This window comes from Exophiala dermatitidis (genome assembly GCF_000230625.1).
Source record: "Exophiala dermatitidis NIH/UT8656 unplaced genomic scaffold supercont1.5, whole genome shotgun sequence".
Taxonomy (NCBI): Eukaryota; Fungi; Ascomycota; class Eurotiomycetes; order Chaetothyriales; family Herpotrichiellaceae; genus Exophiala; species Exophiala dermatitidis.
Window position 1 is genome coordinate 3,467,334 of NW_008751650.1, and position 17,437 is coordinate 3,484,770.

Here is a 17,437-nt window from a genome sequence, read left to right on the forward strand (position 1 = left end):
CAAAGGCAGACATGCCTTCATCTACCCCAATGACGGCCCGCGAGCGAATAGCGGCTGCTCAGCGGCGTGCCCAACAAAAGCTTGAGGAGCAGCGGAAGGAACAGGAACGGAGTCTAGTCCATGGAGGCCTTTCATCTTCCAGTGCATTTGCTGCTGAACTGCAGAAATCTCCCGAAGACGAAGATCAGCCCGAGTCGCTCGCCCAACGTAACCCAACGCACATGGCACAAGTCCTCAACCCAAATCCTTCTGCTCGCGCACGATGGCAGCGCCGCATGGTCATCCGCCACATCAGACATGGAGGGCGGCTCAACAAAGAAATGAAGATTGCTCGGACGGAACGGAATCATCTTCTCCGGTCACACTTTTTCAAGACTTCGATGAAGAAGCTTGCGCCTTTGGCTCGACAGATTGCTGGCAAATCCATCGACGAGGCAATTCTCCAAATGAGATTCTCCAAGAAGAAGGTGGCCCAGGAAGTCCGACAGCATTTGATTCAGGCCCGCAACGAGGCCATCGTCATGAAAGGAATGGGTTTGAAACCTGACTCGACACAGCAAGATGCAGCTGCCGGCGAAGATCCCAGCGAGACCAGACCTTTGCCGCATCAAACACCCTTGAAGACGTACAAGAAAGGCCATGCTCCACATGAAACGGACATTTACGTTGCTGAAGCATGGACTAATCGTGGCCCCTATGGTGCAGAGCTAGAATTTCGAGCTCGGGGACGAACAAATGTGCTCCACCCGCCTTACACAGGCATTAGTGTGTTGCTCAAGGAAGAGAAAACAAGAATGCGACAAGCCGCGGAGAAAGAAGCCAAATCGTTGAGGAAGCGGATGGGGAAGAATATGTGGGTTCATCTTCCAGATCGAAAGATTACGACTCAGCGTCAACATTTGTTGTGGTAAGGGACTGGAGAGATTTGGCAGAATATTGTATTATACATGTGTAGTCTTATGCCCCTGAATTGCACTTGCCGGGGATCTCCTATGAACATCCAGATTGACAACTCTGCTGCTGATCGTTGTACTCATATGTTCCAAATTCATTACATCCCAGAGACGCAGGTCTCTTAATCCGATAGAACAGGTCAGACGAACATCTGCTTGCACTCAAATAGCCCTCACGCCTGGAAAACCCCAGCAAACATTATAACTCTGGTTTATGTCTATCCCGTGTCGATTTGGTCGGTCTTCATCAAGCATGGTCAGGAATCAATTCGTAGCCGCCTTCGCTCGGCAACACCATCGCGGCCAAAGTAATGGCAATGGCGCAAACAGTCTGGAAACTCCACGATACTGTGCACATCGTCCAACTCTTGCTCAAGTACCATCCGGCGAAAAATCGCTCGTCGTTTTCGAACAAGTATGCCTGCGAAACGGATTAGCTGCTAGTCTGTGGCAGAAAAGTCGGGAGACCATTACCATCAATGCCATTCCCAAAGCCTGGACGAACGCTGACAGCGCTACCAGAATGGTGAGCACGCCCCAGCCTTGTTCTCTTTTCTGCTTGCCGCCGATCAGTAGCACTGCAAATGCCACAATAGTCATGCCCTCCAGAACCACGGCGAAGGACATCAGAAAGCCCACCGATCTCCACATACTACAGAAATATCTGTCATCGCCACTGCAATCGGTGTAGCGAGGAAACTGGACGCAATGAAGAGACGAGGAAACTGCATATGAGCTAGACGGAGGCAGTATATTCGTGTTGGAGCATTTTCGATGCAGTCCGTAGGTGTAATGGATATTCTTGCACTCGTTAGCCACCATTTCCTCACGGAGGCGGAAGATCCTACCTTGCTCCCATCGTAGGCAATCCAATCAGGTATCACGATGGATGCAATTGTCATTCCAGATGCTGGCGGCACACCTTTAGATGCATATCACTTCTTGAAGACTGCTGAGCACGTACCAGCTAGAAACACAAGGAGAGCTGCGGAGAAGACGATACTCCTAGTAAGCATTCCTGTGTAGTTGTTGCCATGCCCGCTGGGCACGAGCGCAACGTCCACCATCCTTCCTACCAGCCCTCAACGGGCTGTTGATTCCACCTCTGAACCGGAGTAAATGACAGTAGCTGCAGCGGTGTTGGAAGAAGACAACACGATCGTCGTCCACCGTATCCTCTTTTCGTTGTGTATGGATCTAATGAGGGTTCCGCTAGTGTTCGGTGATGTTTGTCGAGTTCGAGTAACAAACGGTGTGTTGCCGGAGCGGACAGATCAGTTGCAGCACACGCGAAGCGGAAAGGCGGGGCAAAAGAACACAGACAAAGGATTGCAGACCCAGCTCGACAACAATCACAGCTCGACCTCCTCCCGGTAAAACTCGATGCGGTGGAAGTTCTATGGAGTGGTGTGCAGCCTTGCACTGGCAGTTCTACAGTGTTGGAGTTGTGTCGGCCGCCGCAGCTTGGAGCCTTGCCGTGCCGGGATCTTTATCTGCCAAGCAGCGATGACGATGACGCTTTTGTTGCTGGTCGGCTTCGAAGAACCACTGGCACCGTCAGGCACGTAAGATGTGTTGGCGCCGTGTGCAACCATCAAAGCAAGAATGAAGATACTTACCAGGGAGATCAAGTTATCAAGTTCATCATCAGTTCCTAGCCATCAAATTGAATCACCCTCCAAAACATTAATGTACGGTATCTGCGTCCCGAATAAGGGCCGTCCCGATAGGCTTTGAATCTGCAATAAATATTATAATTCATCCAATCGAGTTCTTATTCTTCCGTCGAAAGTCCGCACAAGTTTCGACAACTTTATGGACTCCCGTTTCCCAGCGACTGCGACGAACTACCTCCTGGCGATTGAGTGTACAATGTTTATGCGGTTATAGCTAGTTTTGTCTAAGGCTACTTGCAGCGAACGACAACAATGTGCTAATCTGAGACCTGCGACCGCCCCGGATCCAAGCTCAACCTTCGAACCAGCTCGCCAGTTGCACGGGGCGGACTACACGCAGCTATGTCTGGTGACGGTGGAATCAAGAGCAGTTAAGCGGCATCAAGGACACTGATCAGAAGAGACGCTAAAATTGTACGCAGAGCAGACGAGCCGCCTATGATTCAATTTCTACATCGAAAGAATCCTCTCATAGTGTTCGCCCTACACCAAATGCTATGCCGCTGCTGTCAAATACTCGCTGAGGTCGTCTCGTAGAACATTTGTTCCCTTGCACATGTCAGCATCTTGCCAAAACGAGCGACCACTACTTACCTCCGCCATTTGTCGAGCTAGCTCATCATCTTTTTCCATCCTTCGGCACAATTCAAAGAATTCATTTCTGTCCTTCTCGGGCTCATCCAGACAGACGCGACGAAAGTTGGCTCGTGACATGGGATCGATGATTTCCGCCCACTTTTTCCGCCGCACTTCACTATACTTGTCCAGAATGCTGTCATCGGCCTTGCCCTCCTTCAAAGCGACAAGTGCATCGTAAAGACTACCGACATCCGCGATCCCTCCGGTCAATCCGAGTCCGCCGCTGGATTTCATCGTCAGTTTGCTGCACAGGCTTTGGTGCAGTGTCAACTTACAATGGATTGCACAAGTGCGCAGCATCGGCAGCAAGCAGAAATCTTCCGACCCGAAACGACTCGGCGCATCGTTGGTGCAGTTTGTACGGACTGGCACTCACGAGCTTGTAATCGCCTGGCTTGGGATTTCCGGGCAAGATCTTCTCGAATCGGGCGGGTTGCCGTGCGAGATACTCTTCGTTGGACAATCCCCAAACGTCGCCATACGTCACTCGCCATAACCCGTCTTTGGTGATTCTCGCCGCCATGTACCAGTCATTTTCGTCGATGATGAAATTGGAATCCCAATAGCCAAACTTGTGGAAGTCATAGTAGATCTTGAACCGATGTTTAGTCTGCTGTTGGTCAACTAACGTCAAGCACTCACATTGGTCGCAATGATTTGTTTCTGCAGGGTCTCTCCTGGATAGTTCAAATCTCCAAACAATGACCGTCTGATCTGGCTGTTGGCGCCATCACATCCAATGACATAATCAGCGGCAAAGGTTTGTTTTCCAGTCGGCGTTTCGACATGCACTCGGGCCTCGTTTTCGTCCTGATCAATCGAGACAACTTTATGTTGCCACAAAACCTCGGTGTTGGGTTGATCGAGGAAATGCTTGAGTAGAATAACGTCTAGTTGATCCAACGGGAGACAGACCATGGGGTACTTGATGTCTGTGCGGCTTCGGATGCCGGCGATAAAAGTTCCATCGGGATGTCGCCAGCAGACTGCATCGGGGTGGATGCCTTGCGCCTTCACATCTTCCAGAACACCGGCGCGGTCTAGTTCATACACTGCAGATGGTGCATAATGAGCAGCGCGCGGGTTCTTGTCCAGTTCATTGGATGCTTCCAGGATCTGGACTTTGACGCCTTTTTTGGCAAGAAGAATGCCCAACAACAGCCCTGATGGACCGGCGCCGACAATGATCACCTGCGATTCAGCGTTGAGATTAAGCCGGAGACGTCTCAGACACACGAACGTACCTTTTCAACTGGCGTTTGTTTGCCCATGTTGCTGACTTAGACTTTTGTTTTTCGTTTCTGGTAAATTTGAAGACTGTAGAGCAAATACTGTGGCTATTATGCCTATGAATGTGCTGTCTTTTCCAGCCTTGCAACACCATCTTGTCCGCAGCCCCACACATTGTAGGCAACTTGAAGTGGAATGATACTGGCAAACACCACCACTCACTGTGGCTGTGAATTGTCTCCAAACAGTATCATAAACCCCAAATATCGCTGGTTGGAGTTACCGAGGGACTTTGCACGTGAGCTGCATCGAACTTGAACGCTTTGCTGCACCCCACGTGCAGAAGGGGGTGTAGCAGAAAGCTAGTGACCCACGGGTAACGGCCGGAGAGAGAAAACCGACAAAGACAGACTTGGAGGGGCTTTTGTTGTTGTTCAAGTTGGCTTCGTGGGGTCGACCTAAAAGTGCATGCGGCAGATCTTGGAGGGGACTGGGAAATGTGGAGAAGGCAAATCAATAAACTCCTGTCACCAGAGATTGATGTCCAAGAATACGAGTTTGATGCAAGAACACTGGTTTGACGCTATCTAGGTAGGGTGATATGACTTTCTGCACTAGTACTTTGCATCCACGGCCGGTCTCCCTTCCCTTTCGATCAGCGCCGCATGCTGAGGACTTCGGACCTTGATGGACACGTCAAAAGGTGCAAATCGATGCTCGCCCCAATTCACCTGGAACGAATCAAATGGTTTTCCCTAAGGTACACAATTAGTTCTGTAGAGATTGCAGGGCCCATGTTCATACGTACCGGCACTCCTTCGAAGTCGAAGCAATACAACAACCGTGCGACGACGATCCACACATTGGACTCGCCGACATTATACCCGGAGCACACTCGCCGTCCTGCAAATATGAGTAACAGGACTATTTTCGGATGGGTCGCCGGCAACTTACCTGGGCCGAAACTCCAGTGTCCCTTGAGGACGTGGTCCAAGTCATCGTTTAGGAAACGCTCGGGCCAAAATCGTTCGGGCTGCACGTACTCTTTTGGGTCCAGTGCTATCGCAGTGGCATTCCAAGTGAAGAGCGTCCCTGCAGGGAATCTGTAGCCTTCATATTCGTCATCTTGGATCAGCATATGAGGCACACCAATCTCCGCAAATGGTCGCCACCGAAATGCTTCCTTGACCGTCGCCGTGATGTACGGAAGATCAGCCCGGTCATCAAAGGTCGGCAACCGTTCCGCGTTCCGGCCGCAAACTTTGTCTAGAGCCTCTCTTGCTTTTTCGACCCAGCTCTTGTCCAGCACCGCCGCAGCTATGACCTGGCTGATCGTCATTCTGGACGTGTCACTGCCGGCTTCCATGAGCGATCCCAAAGCGAAGTACGTTTGAGTTTGTCCATAATTCTTGGTTTCTGGATCCTTGAGAAATCGTGTTGCGAAACAGTCCTTTGCCGTCCCATTTTTGATCTTCTCCTCCAACTCATCCACCTCCCGTTTGTAGACCCTAAACAGACGTTAGGATTGTCAAATCGAACAAGAAACTGCTTACTTGATGGTTTTTTCAAACATCTCCTCTCCGCGTTTTCTCCACCATTGCAATGGCTTGGGCAGGTTTTCGAGGAAGGTCAAAGAGTCCACCAGGTTGGCAGATGGCTGAATGGCTTCGATGATGGCATTGGATGTCTCGAACAGTTCGCGGATTTTGGGGTCTTCCAGCTCCATTCGCTTTCCGAAAACCACGCTCATGATCACCGAATTGGCGAACCGTTGTGTCGCCGAGTACCACAATTCCGGATGGTGCAGGAAGTCGTACAAGAGGTGTTTCGATTCGAGGTCCTGAAAAGGTGCAAACACGGGAGCGTTGGTTTTGTTGAGGATGGCATGCATGATTCTACGGATCATCCGCCACCTCTCGCCATAAGGCATCAGCAACACCCGATTGTCGCCAGACAGGATTCCTGATGCCATTGGCATATACTGTCGTGATGAGTAAATGGCCGATCGCTTCTCCATCAAGTCATTGACCACCCGTGATGAATTCAGAAACACCCATGTCTTGCCTCCGATACTGCAAGTGAACCTGTGACGGTCAGTGATGGTTTTCGCCTGATTTTGGCTTGGACGTACATTTCTCCATACTTTCTTGCCATTTCAACCCCCCATAAACCTTGTTTCAGTGGCGGAAGTTGGAATGTGTTGCCAAAGACTGGAACACCGGGTATCCGAGGCGGAAGTTTGTACTTTCGAGCTCTGATGGTCTCCTTCACTCTCCATACCACAATTGCAGCAATGGTTAACACCACCGCAAGAGCGATTGCCGGGTGCGCCTTCAATAGTGCGGGATCCATCTGGACAGCCATGTCTCTAGTCGGTGATGGTTGGTTTCGCACTGCAAACTGCCGGTTCCAAACTTCATATTTGTCGTTTTCATTCTCATCGCCAGCATTGAAGTGTGCATTGCGCTCGTTTGAATCTCCATGTGGGGTTGTCTGGGGTCTGGATTCGGACGAGAGTCGTAGAGCAGGTAGTACTTGTATGGGGCATGTTCCGAAGGGGCTATACAGGTGTCTCTCTTGGGCGGCGGGTGTGGGTGGTCAGCATTATTCCTCCAAACTTTTTGCGGTGATTGTGATCTGCCCCAACACTGGCATCCCCAGATTTCCCCGCATTATGTAAGCAGTGCAACGAACTTGAAGCTGAACTTGAAGACATGAGAAACGAACAAATGTGCAAACAAGTAAATGCAAATTGCACAATAAACTGCTTACCTAGGTACGTATTAGGAATGAAGTGTCCTACGGCGGGATATGGCATCTTTTCCAATGCAGGTGAATACATCTGTGGGTGTTGTGTTACGTGGCAGCCTGGCTTGCTGACAACTGGGAATATTTTACCAACATTTTGAGAAAATAATATTCATCCACTACTACAACTAAAGACTGTCTACTAAGCATCATCCTAGAGCCTTTTACTGGACATGCTGTACTCAAACTACGACGGACGGCCAGCATATATGCTCATGCCCCAAGTTACGCAAATGGGCATTGGAATTCAGGTATCAACCAGTTCCAACATGCATGAGGCATTATTTCGGTGCTTCCCGATGCGGTATCTGTGATAATCTTCCTCATTGAGCATACCTAGATCTATTTCACATTCATCTGGACCTCGGTAGCTGCGGCTCCGTTGGATAGATAGTGCTATTTCACGTGCCTGGTAGTAGGAGGCGAGATTTTCCTCGTAAGGTGATTGAGATCCTCCTTGCATGGAGAAGCGAGGACCTCACGGATTCTACAAACCGACGAACTATTGAAAGGTGGCGGCGGCAATGATCAAAACAACCGTGGCCATCCTATGATATTCTCGCAAATGCTTGTTGTTGTGGCTGTCAACCTTTCGGGGTGTTTGTGTTCTGAGCCGCATTGACACCGCCCGGAATCCGAACAGTTGACATGCTGTTAGAGGTCGGTGCAAAGGTCAACAAACTTAACGTGACAGCAGAAAAGGGTTGCATCCGGACAGGATGAACCTTGGCACGTTGGGGCAGATAGGGAGTTTCGTCACATGCAAGCTTTTCGATTCGCGAGGGATGTGTGTCTGCACAGGACGAAATGAGGCCTGGTTGATATCGCAGTGGGGGTTTCGGAAGGACTCAAGGTAGGATGTCTCGAGCGCGCACAGACGGAGGAGTGAGCACCGACGATCTAAGCTTTGGCAGCTAATAAATTGTTAGCTGGTTGGTCAGAATATCTCATTTTGAAAGCAGATCATGGTCCATGATTGGCCAAAATGCGGGATCACAGATGAATTTCCCTTAGCCAAAGCTCCGCAGATCCACAAAACGTTCGCATGGTGAGTGAACACGACGAAGTTTGATTTGCATGGGGTGAAGTGTGGTATGGACATGGCGCTGTGGGCGCAGGTGACGTCGAATAAAGCTCGCAGCTAAATGTCGACCAACCAATTTCTCGGCCTACTCTCGCTTCCACCTGATTTGGACATTTTGACATTCAATCGACATCTTTGACAGTTCATCATCGTTACACTACTGCAAACCTTGGTTCGTACAAACTATGGGGACCGTAACTTTACTGCAGAAGTCCCAGAAGTCCCCAGAAGCCCCAACTTTCCCCGACTACCACCACGACAAGTCGTGACCTTTCCGAGTCTGCCGATCGGTCTCCGAACGTTTTTATCTGCGTATCTGCAATGTTGTCTTGTTGCATTACGGCTGTCAAAAGAAAGTAAAGAGCTTTGATCAAATGCAGTGATGGTCTGTCCGGTAACAGGGGTCTTGATGGTGGCGGCCGTCAGATAACCAACAACATGAGAAACTTCCCAGACCCGTCAAAGGTCAACCTCGTGTTTGCTTCCAATGACACATCAGATTCAAAAAGAAGTCGACCAACTCTGACCTGATTCTTCGATCCACCGGCGGCTGTACCCTAGCGTCTATTCAGCATGAAGTTTGTCAACACAACATGGATGGCAAGGTCCATCTGGTGGCAACAACAACTCCATCTGCGCTGGTCCTAGCTTGAAGCATTGGGATTGTCCTCAACTCGACACCTGTGCTAGAGATGGCCCTCAAGTTGCTCCATCTGTGTCATGGAAAGTATCCAATTTCGGCTCCTTGAAGCGATTAGGTAGGTGCTATTGTTGGCTTGCGCTTGGGGCAAGCTGAGGTCGAGTCTCCTACCATCTGCGGTGTATAAAGTATCGTCCGCTCTTCCTGTTGTTTACACTCCTCCGACCAACTTCTTTGCCGACCACAGCACAGTCACTCGTTTGTGTGCTCTTTGTTTCTTGTTTCTTTTCTGACCCGAAATCATTCTTTTTTCTTCCGGCAACATGTTGCTGCCTAATTCGGTGGCCAAGAAGGCAGCATTGGCCCTACTCATGGTCGATGCTGTGCTTGGCGATCCTCTAGCCACTGTCGACCCTTGCCCAGGTGCCGACAAGCTGTCTCTGGCACCCATCACGGTCACTGCCCAATACCAGCCGGTCTCGACATGCCAGCCAACGACTGCTTGTGTCAAGGGCAAATGCTCAACCGCATATCCCTTCACCACCTACCCTTGGGTGTCCACGGTCGTCCCGTATGCGTGGAACGGAACAACCTCCCAGAGCACCACCGTCACTGCTGTTGACGCCACATTGGTGGTTTCGGAGCATCTCGAGACACTGACAACCATCACCGCCGCCCCAACCGCCAACAAACGTAGTTGGGCCGATTGGTCCAACAAGAAGCCCGAGCAGGACACAACCACCATTTACGAAACGGTTTCTCGACGAGCTCTGGTTCCCTTCAAGGAAGCTGGTCCTCTGTGTATCCCAGGTTGGGAAGGCAGTGGTCTCTGCAAGAAGTGCCAGAAGCAACCTGATGGCAGCCGGTACCAACTTGTGGACGTCGTTGAATGTCGCTCTGGCACCAGCAAATCCGGCAAAGAATGGAAGAGATGCTCGGAGTGGTACGAGACGGTCATTGAAAGACCAGCTCCTACTTCGACTGTCACCGCCAGCGCTCTTTGCTCGAGCAAAGGAAGTGTCCCATCCGCTGGCACTTATACCTGGACCTTCCCCCAGACCGCGCCTCCTGTGACCATCACTGCCCCGCCGAGGACTGTCACAGTTACCATCCATGGTGAAAAGACTATTTCGGTTGAGGAAGAGCACGTTTACACCATCCCAGGAAAGTCATGGGACGCTTGTGTGACCAAGTCTTTCTCTAAGGCCACGACATTCAACTTCAACATCGAAATTACCAAGGTCATCATCTTTGAAATCCCTCGCTCCACGCAGCCCGCCAAGAGGTGAGTTTGTACTTTTGGTCTTGTGAATTCTGCTGACCTTTATAGCTCTCATGTCATTCCTGTTCCAACTGGGTCGAACTCCGGCCATGGTTGGTGGCCATTGCCAGACACGGACAACAATGGTCAGCCCAACTATGGCGGTGGCAAAGGATGGGCTGATTGGACTCCGGCACCGGTTCCTTCCACTACATCAACCGATACTACCGGTCCTATTGGATTCACCACGTCTTCGTCATCTTTGGTCACTTCTACCACCACTGCTGTTGACAGCCCGATCATGTTCACCACAACCAGCACCACGACTTCCTCTGGTGGTGACACTGGTCCTATCGGTCAGGGCACTACAACTACGAGCACCACGAGCATGGGCACCGGTGATGATGGCATTGGTCAATCAAGAACCACCAGCTCGTTGACGACCACTTCGTCCACATCAAACGGCGGCGACACTGGCCCTATCGGCGGATCTGCCACCACCACTTCATCCACGACATCTGGTGGTGACACTGGCCCAATTGGTGCGTCCACTACGACAACTGCTTTGTCCACTACGTCTGGTGGCGATACTGGCCCAATTGGTGCGTCCACCACGACAACTGCTTCGTCCACTTCGTCTGGTGGTGACACTGGCCCAATTGGCGGTTCTACGACAGCCACCAGCTCGACAAGCACATCCAGCGGCAACGGTGTTGGTCCCATAGGTGGATCCACTACAGCCTCGAGCTCGTCAGCCACATCTAGCGGCAATGGTGTTGGACCCATCGGGGGATCCAGCACGGCCTCGAGCTCGTCAACCACATCTAGCGGCAATGGTGTTGGTCCCATCGGCGGCTCTACCACGGCCACAAGCTCGACCAGCACATCCAGCGGTGACAACGTTGGCCCGATTGGCGGATCGACCACCGGGGCTTCGTCCTTGACGTCGACCAGCTCTTCGTCCGCCCCTGCCACGACCACATCGGGAAGTGCTCCTATTTGCAACCTGAATGCCAACATCTGCCTCGATTCTCAATTGGTTACTGCCAACGTTGTCTCGACCGTGACCTGCCCCTTGCTAGGTGGCCTCTTGTGTACCGTGAATGACTTGTTGAATCTGGTCCCGACGCTACTCGGTGGTAACCCCAACGTGGCATCAGTCCTCATCGGGAACAATGAGGTTATCGGTCTGTCTATCACGCCCGAGGAAGTTAATGCGGCTATCAACGCCGGCGGCTTGAATGCTCTCTGCGGTGTTTTGCCCACTGTCAGTGTCATCATTAACGACCCTACTTGCCCGATTGGAGGTGGTCAGACTACCACCACGTCTGCATTGACAACGACCACCTCTGAGGTGACGACCACCACCTCGGCTTTGGCCACCACAACTCCGGCGTTGACCACCACGACGGCCAGCACTACCTCTTCTGGACCCGCGACAACCACAACGTCGTCTGCTCCGATTTGCAACCTGAATGCCAACATCTGTCTTGACTCGCAACTCGTCACCGCCAACGTTGTCTCCACGGTTACCTGCCCGCTCCTCGGCGGCCTGCTTTGCTCTGTCAATGACCTGTTGAACCTTGTGCCTACCTTGCTAGGCGGAAACCCCAACGTTGCTTCGGTTCTCATCGGCAATAACGAAGTTCTTGGTCTGTCTATTACCCCAGAGCAGTTGGCGGCTGCCATCAATGCCGGTGGCTTGAACCAAATTTGCGGTGCGCTGCCTACAGTTAGTGTGATTATCAATGATCCTACCTGCCCAACCAACCCAAGCCAGAGCTCAACTACCACTTCTTCCACTTCGTCTGCTTTGACCTCAACCACTTTGAGCACAACTCAGGTCACCACTTCCTTCTTGACCACAACGTCGTCCAGCACGACATCTGCCCCTGCAACCACCACCACTGCTGCAGGACCAGTCTGCAACATCAACGCCAACATCTGTCTGGATTCTCAATTGATCACTGCCAACACTGTTGTCACCGAAGCCTGCCCTCTCCTTAGTGGGTTGGTCTGCACAGTTAATGATTTGTTGAGCCTTGTGCCTGGAATCTTGGGTGGTAATCCCAATGTTGCTTCCGTGTTGGTCGAGAACAACCAGATTATTGGTTTGAGCATCACTCCTGAACAACTGCAAGCGGCCATCAATGCTGGTGAACTGAACACGGTTTGCTCCGCACTTGGGACAACCACGGTTACCATCTTCGATCCTACATGCCCTGATGTTCCATCGGGCCAAACAACGACGTCGTCGACCACTGCGGCCGCTGTTTCGACCACTCTGGCGACATCCACCACCAGCTTGTCTCAAGTCACCACGACCACCAGCAGCGCTGCTGCCACTAGCACCACTGCCGCCCTTCAATGCGGTATCCAAGTCACCCTCTGTGCTGGTCAGACTCTTGCAGATGTCGGTCTCTCGACCGTCACTTGTGACCTCGGTGTTGGTCTTCTCTGCGATCTCACTCAAACCCTTGAATCGGTCTTGAACGCTTGTGTTGGCACTTGTGGTGTCATTGGTCGAACTGGTCTTCTTGGTGTCAACTTGGAAGGTCTTGTTGGAAACACTGACATTGCTGCCATCCAAGCCGCTGTTGGTGCTGTTCCTAACTGCGTTCCCTCAGGACCAACCTTGGATCTCAGCGACCCTGGATGTCCCAGCACTTTGTTTAGACGATCTGCCATTGCCAGACCTCGTCGTTACTAATGTTCAAGCTGATATGGTCAGCTATGTTGTTTCTTGGATGGGTTAGACTTGATCTACTTCGATGACACTATCTTGGATAGTATTTAGCAACTTGATATGATTGCACTTAATCTACTTTATGGTACTATCTTGAATTGTATTTAGCACAAGACATGAACATGAACATGATATGCCTTAATCTACTTCTATGGTACTACCATCGATAGTATTTGACAACAAAACATTGACATGAATTAATCACATTTGTAGATACTGAGAAGTTTAGCTTCGCATGGTTTGGTTGTTTTGATTAATCAGTCTTCCCCCATTGCTTCTGGACTGGTTCATTTGCAACTGGTCGCTGCAGCTTCTGTGGAGTTCGAGGTAAACTGCCTAGTGCTCACTTTCCCCCCGAGCTAGATCTTCTATATGTGTGACAGTGTGGCCGGTCCTCTCTTTCTGCGTGGTTTGCGGACAGTTTTCGTTCGTGCAGGTGCGAGTGTGGGAAGACTTGATGGTCCGAAAATAGGTGGAGACGAGAGAAGGTGAGCGGGACGCAGGTTCGATGCTAGGTATAGGGTTTGCGCCGAATTCGAGTGCTGGGACCAGAGTCAATGCAGAGATTGACGGCCGAGGTCGAGTTGGAGGAGGGAGATGACTACTTTGGACAGCCAGAGGTTTGCTGTGAAAGCGTGGGCACTGTGGGCCTCAGCACATCCTGATTCATTGCACGGTGCTTCCGCAGCAGAAAGTCATATTGTGCAGCCAATCTGCCCCACCTCAGTTGAGAACGATCGAACGCAGCGCCGGTGGTGAATTGAAACCCCTGCGATGTGTGCTCTTGCCAAAATACTGCATTGCCACAGGAGGTCATGGCATTGGCCGTCTTGCCGCCTGCGCCTGAAGGCGATGACGTTGTGGTCGTGGGATAAAGTCAATCTCGAAGGCTTCACAGCGAGCGGAGGGGCATTCTTCATTGAGGTGAGCTTTGAGGAGATTCGAAGGTGGTCGTCTTCATTTCAGCAGTTTCCAGTCATGTTGGCCAGCCATCGAACGGTGGCTCGCATCGCCATCGGACCTGTGGCGCGCTCGAGAAGGAAGACGAGATTAGGCTGGTTTTGTTTGTGCATTGTGCTGGAGTTGCAATAGTAAATGTGGGCAAGGAGGAGCAACGCGAGTGCAAATGACGAACAGGACGGTTTGAAGGATATACATTGCATTGCAGGATTGCCCATTATTCTACTGGTATGCTGTGTTGGTACTAAAATATGAGCCAGCAGTTCATTATCAGATAATTCACGTGGTCCTGCAGTTTGACCACGAGCACTGGGTGAACGTTGCTAAGAGGGAGAAGCAGGTACAGTCAGCACTCGATCTGGACTTGATTGCCCTTTCGGTCCTTCGTTTCATGCCTTCTCCGAGGACTCCCTTGCACCCTTGGAGCCTTTGGAGACACTTCCGCGTTTGAGTTCAAATTCACGCTCTGGGCTGCGTTGGGGTATAAAGTCCTCGTTGTTCAAATGACGGAAGCGGATGAAAAATATGACCGATTGCAGCGCCAGGGCAACGGCTGGCCCAGCCCAAATGTAGATCAACCAAGGGTCTTTGGTGGCAGGGATCAGAATTTCGCCCATGGCGGCTGACAGTCCGTTCATGAACAAAAACATGGCCGTGATCAACCCTCTCATACTCGGCGGAGCACGAGCATATGCGAGCTCATACGAGGTGACCGCGCAGAAGCATTCCGACCAGGCCGCGAAAACCATGATGGGAACCTGCCACCACACGCTCAACGGAGACACATCGTCGCATGTGGACGCTTGATAGCCACACGGCGAGGTTTTATAGACTCGCCACTGAATGAGGGCGCCCACGGTCGAACTGGCAGTCGCGAAACTGAATCCGATCAGAATGCGGGTGATGGGGCCCAGCTTGATGTGGAATCGGTTTAATGCAGGGTAGAACACATAGGTAAGGAAGGGAATGGTGACAATAATGGTCAGCGGGTTGAAATTACCCAGAAGATCATTCGGTGCACCGTTTGTGGTCATTGCTGCAGCCTGGTTGGTTGTCACAGAGCCGATGCCGCCGTCGTTCATATACCAGATGGGCATGTAGAAAAGGATTTCGCAGACCTCTGTTAGATTGTTAGTGGATATTGGTTGCGTCTCTGCAGCATCTCACCAATTGTTCTGCGGATGTCATCCACAATTTCATCTGTCCAGTCGACGTTGATACCATGCTGTGCGAGGACAGTGGGTTTCGCTTGGTCCCAAAAGTCCTTTCGCCAGAACTTGAGTTTGCTCCTTTTGAGAGCTAAGCCGATGATGCGGAATGCTCTGGATAAATCCGAACTGCCGCTTGGGGGAGCTTTGTACGTCCTCTTGTACATGACGGCAAGTAGGATCGGCAGCAGGAAGTAGATCGTGCCCGCCAGTAAAAATGCCAGCCAGAAGCCGACATACTTTTCTGCATAAGTTGTGGGCAACATGTAAAATGCGCCGATATTGATGAAGCCGTAAAACAGAAGCATGGTTCTGGTCGCCGTAAGCTCGGGGTCGACAATGACCTTTTCTCCGGACCCGAGAACCTTGGTGTAAGCCTTTTGATGCCGATTCTGATCCATGATGGTGGGCGCAATGTTTGGCTTGAATAATCCGGTGCCAAAGGAGAGAATGAGCAAGCCGATGATGAACGGAGGAGCCGCATGCGCAGCACCTTTTTGAAGCACCGACGGAATAGCACCAAAAAGCTGGATGAGATGTGCCACTCCGGCGAGCGCAACGCCAATACAAATGGCCTTGTATCGACCGGTGTGCACGTCTGCCAGCCAGCCACCGAAAATGGGTGTTACATAGGCGGAAAAGTTGAACAGTAAAGTGAGCCCAGAGCTGGCTTGTAATCCCATACCGAGAGCACCGGCTGTCTTTTGTGTATGTCGAGGAGGTGCACCAGCTCCATTTCCACCTAGTTCTGTTAGCATTGAACAACAATATTTGCGGCAATTTTTACCTGCTGGGAGAGGGAATTGGATGAAGTTGTTGAAAACCGTTTTGGCTCCATAGTAAGACGCCCGTTCCGCAAACTCGACAAAACACAACGCAAAGGATACCAATGGAATATTGGCAGGTATCTTTCGCAAGCTTTCTTTTTCTTCTTCGGTAGGGGCAGGATATCCATCGTCCTCGTCTTGTGTCGCGCTGGTATTGGCTTCAGTTGAATGCTTCAATGCCGCCTCTGCATCCGCTGGTAGAGTAACGGATAGTTTGCGCTCTTCTGGGTCCACCTTTACCGGCGGTCGTGCAGCAATGACTTCCGTCAAAACGTTGGTAGTACCTGGGCCGGCCGCTGAATATTGTTAGTCTTGATACCAACAATGGTGGTTAGGTACATACACATGATGAAACGTGCTTAGGTTTTGGGCAGTATATTTGAACAATTCAATATTCTGTTACCGGCTTGAAGCAAGCTATGAAGCGTATCTATACATGTTCCAAGTCCAACCCTCTTGATGCAACCCTACAAGTGGCGTGGGACATGGCGCCGGTGAGCTCAGGATCAGCGAGTAGCATAAGCAATGTTAAGCCATCGCCTTGGCTGTCTGCACCGATACCTACATGATAACAAAAGAGTGCGGATGGCGCAATAATCCTGGCCGCCATTTGGCGAAAGCGTCGGTTGATATCAACGTTGCATCAAAAGCAGAATGAAGAACGGTAGATCGAAACCAACATGAACGATCTTACCGACTGTCATAACACTTGCATCGATGGCCTTGCTGTTGCTATTACGTTTGTAGTTGGTGTGATCGCTTCCACTCTTGATGCCATGGAAATGAAAATCGACGCAATTGGTCAGAACGTGATTGGCTGAAGATGAAGACACCACAAGCTATTCGTCCAAGGCTTGTCTGATGTGCTTGTCTTGTGGATTGCGTGATGCTGTGCAGATTCCTTTTCCTCTTCCACCATAAAGCTGAAGAATGCATTCATGGTGATCATGATGAAGTATCGCCAAAATTGGGCACGTGGTTCTTGTAGTACTCCTCCATCTTATCAAGCGACCCGTAGAAAAGCGTAAGGAGGACGGCGCTAGAACATCAAGGACATCGTAGGGCCGAGGCGGACAGGTTGAAATCGACTGATGCGCCAACGTAGGTCAATCCTCGACTGCGTCGTTTTGTGCTAGGTCCACAATTGACGTGGAATCACATCCGCCTTGGAGTGCTCGAGAAAGGGACCGACGATGGGACTGTTGGGCGGTGCCAGTCTCAGAGTGTGGGTTGTCAAGATCATCAGCGTCCACTGTTAACTGACAAGATGTCGCAAGACGGTCGACGCGTCACGCGACTTGGACCAATTTGGCAATCTATTTGGCCGAGGTCTACGCGTGTCGCGTAATTGTGAATTCCACATTTTACACAACCCAGTTGATGTTCACAGTGGCATTGCTATATT

At 51.0% G+C, this 17,437-nt stretch overlaps 6 protein-coding genes across 6 annotated transcripts; 2 read left to right on the forward strand and 4 right to left on the reverse strand.

Moving 5' to 3' along the window:
• Positions 1 to 29: 29 nt before the first annotated feature.
• On the forward strand, positions 30 to 911 carry HMPREF1120_06823 (uncharacterized protein; the record flags this gene model as incomplete). Its single annotated transcript, XM_009161034.1, has 1 exon — positions 30 to 911. The coding sequence occupies one exon, from the start codon at positions 30 to 32 to the stop codon at positions 909 to 911; it is 882 nt and encodes a 293-aa protein (XP_009159282.1).
• Positions 912 to 924: 13 nt separating this feature from the next.
• Positions 925 to 2,591, reverse strand: HMPREF1120_06824 (uncharacterized protein). Its single transcript, XM_009161035.1, has 4 exons — positions 1,918 to 2,591; positions 1,802 to 1,863; positions 1,428 to 1,754; positions 925 to 1,374 (listed from the first exon to the last, which is right to left on the reverse strand). Exons 1-4 carry the CDS (start codon positions 2,018 to 2,020, stop codon positions 1,201 to 1,203), a joined length of 666 nt encoding a protein of 221 aa, XP_009159283.1. The 5' UTR covers positions 2,021 to 2,591; the 3' UTR covers positions 925 to 1,200.
• A 426-nt stretch (positions 2,592 to 3,017) lies between these two features.
• Positions 3,018 to 4,982, reverse strand: HMPREF1120_06825 (uncharacterized protein). The gene is made up of 5 exons (XM_009161036.1): positions 4,513 to 4,982; positions 3,911 to 4,459; positions 3,544 to 3,860; positions 3,224 to 3,491; positions 3,018 to 3,178 (listed from the first exon to the last, which is right to left on the reverse strand). Exons 1-5 carry the CDS (start codon positions 4,537 to 4,539, stop codon positions 3,125 to 3,127), a joined length of 1,215 nt encoding a protein of 404 aa, XP_009159284.1. The 5' UTR covers positions 4,540 to 4,982; the 3' UTR covers positions 3,018 to 3,124.
• Positions 4,983 to 5,000: 18 nt separating this feature from the next.
• HMPREF1120_06826 (cytochrome P450) lies at positions 5,001 to 7,380 on the reverse strand. The gene is made up of 5 exons (XM_009161037.1): positions 6,630 to 7,380; positions 6,052 to 6,582; positions 5,453 to 6,006; positions 5,307 to 5,401; positions 5,001 to 5,253 (listed from the first exon to the last, which is right to left on the reverse strand). Exons 1-5 carry the CDS (start codon positions 6,860 to 6,862, stop codon positions 5,113 to 5,115), a joined length of 1,554 nt encoding a protein of 517 aa, XP_009159285.1. The 5' UTR covers positions 6,863 to 7,380; the 3' UTR covers positions 5,001 to 5,112.
• Positions 7,381 to 9,353: 1,973 nt separating this feature from the next.
• On the forward strand, positions 9,354 to 13,001 carry HMPREF1120_06827 (uncharacterized protein; the record flags this gene model as incomplete). The annotated part of the gene is made up of 2 exons (XM_009161038.1): positions 9,354 to 10,315; positions 10,361 to 13,001. 2 exons carry the CDS (start codon positions 9,354 to 9,356, stop codon positions 12,999 to 13,001), a joined length of 3,603 nt encoding a protein of 1,200 aa, XP_009159286.1.
• A 111-nt stretch (positions 13,002 to 13,112) lies between these two features.
• On the reverse strand, positions 13,113 to 17,277 carry HMPREF1120_06828 (POT family proton-dependent oligopeptide transporter). Its single transcript, XM_009161039.1, has 4 exons — positions 16,376 to 17,277; positions 15,993 to 16,328; positions 15,165 to 15,947; positions 13,113 to 15,117 (listed from the first exon to the last, which is right to left on the reverse strand). Exons 1-4 carry the CDS (start codon positions 16,377 to 16,379, stop codon positions 14,387 to 14,389), a joined length of 1,854 nt encoding a protein of 617 aa, XP_009159287.1. The 5' UTR covers positions 16,380 to 17,277; the 3' UTR covers positions 13,113 to 14,386.
• Between the last annotated feature and the right edge of the window lie 160 nt (positions 17,278 to 17,437).

What these genes read in the sequence shown, in the direction of transcription:
- HMPREF1120_06826 (XM_009161037.1), bottom strand. Translation starts at nt 6,862, where the DNA reads ATGGCTGTCCAGATGGATCCCGCACTATTGAAGGCGCACCCGGCAATC. An exon ending in ACACTGGAGTTTCGGCCCAG is followed by an intron (nt 5,402 to 5,452) that starts GTAAGTTGCCGG and finishes TCATATTTGCAG; the next exon opens with GACGGCGAGTGTGCTCCGGG. An exon ending in TCGACTTCGAAGGAGTGCCG is followed by an intron (nt 5,254 to 5,306) that starts GTACGTATGAAC and finishes TGTGTACCTTAG; the next exon opens with GGAAAACCATTTGATTCGTT.
- HMPREF1120_06828 (XM_009161039.1), bottom strand. An exon ending in CCAATTCCCTCTCCCAGCAG is followed by an intron (nt 15,948 to 15,992) that starts GTAAAAATTGCC and finishes TAACAGAACTAG; the next exon opens with GTGGAAATGGAGCTGGTGCA. An exon ending in TGACATCCGCAGAACAATTG is followed by an intron (nt 15,118 to 15,164) that starts GTGAGATGCTGC and finishes ACAATCTAACAG; the next exon opens with AGGTCTGCGAAATCCTTTTC.
- HMPREF1120_06824 (XM_009161035.1), bottom strand. Translation starts at nt 2,020, where the DNA reads ATGGTGGACGTTGCGCTCGTGCCCAGCGGGCATGGCAACAACTACACA. An exon ending in TCTCCTTGTGTTTCTAGCTG is followed by an intron (nt 1,864 to 1,917) that starts GTACGTGCTCAG and finishes GTGTGCCGCCAG; the next exon opens with CATCTGGAATGACAATTGCA. An exon ending in CTTTGGGAATGGCATTGATG is followed by an intron (nt 1,375 to 1,427) that starts GTAATGGTCTCC and finishes TCCGTTTCGCAG; the next exon opens with GCATACTTGTTCGAAAACGA.
- HMPREF1120_06825 (XM_009161036.1), bottom strand. Translation starts at nt 4,539, where the DNA reads ATGGGCAAACAAACGCCAGTTGAAAAG. An exon ending in GCGCACTTGTGCAATCCATT is followed by an intron (nt 3,492 to 3,543) that starts GTAAGTTGACAC and finishes GATGAAATCCAG; the next exon opens with CGGCGGACTCGGATTGACCG. An exon ending in TAGCTCGACAAATGGCGGAG is followed by an intron (nt 3,179 to 3,223) that starts GTAAGTAGTGGT and finishes GACATGTGCAAG; the next exon opens with GGAACAAATGTTCTACGAGA.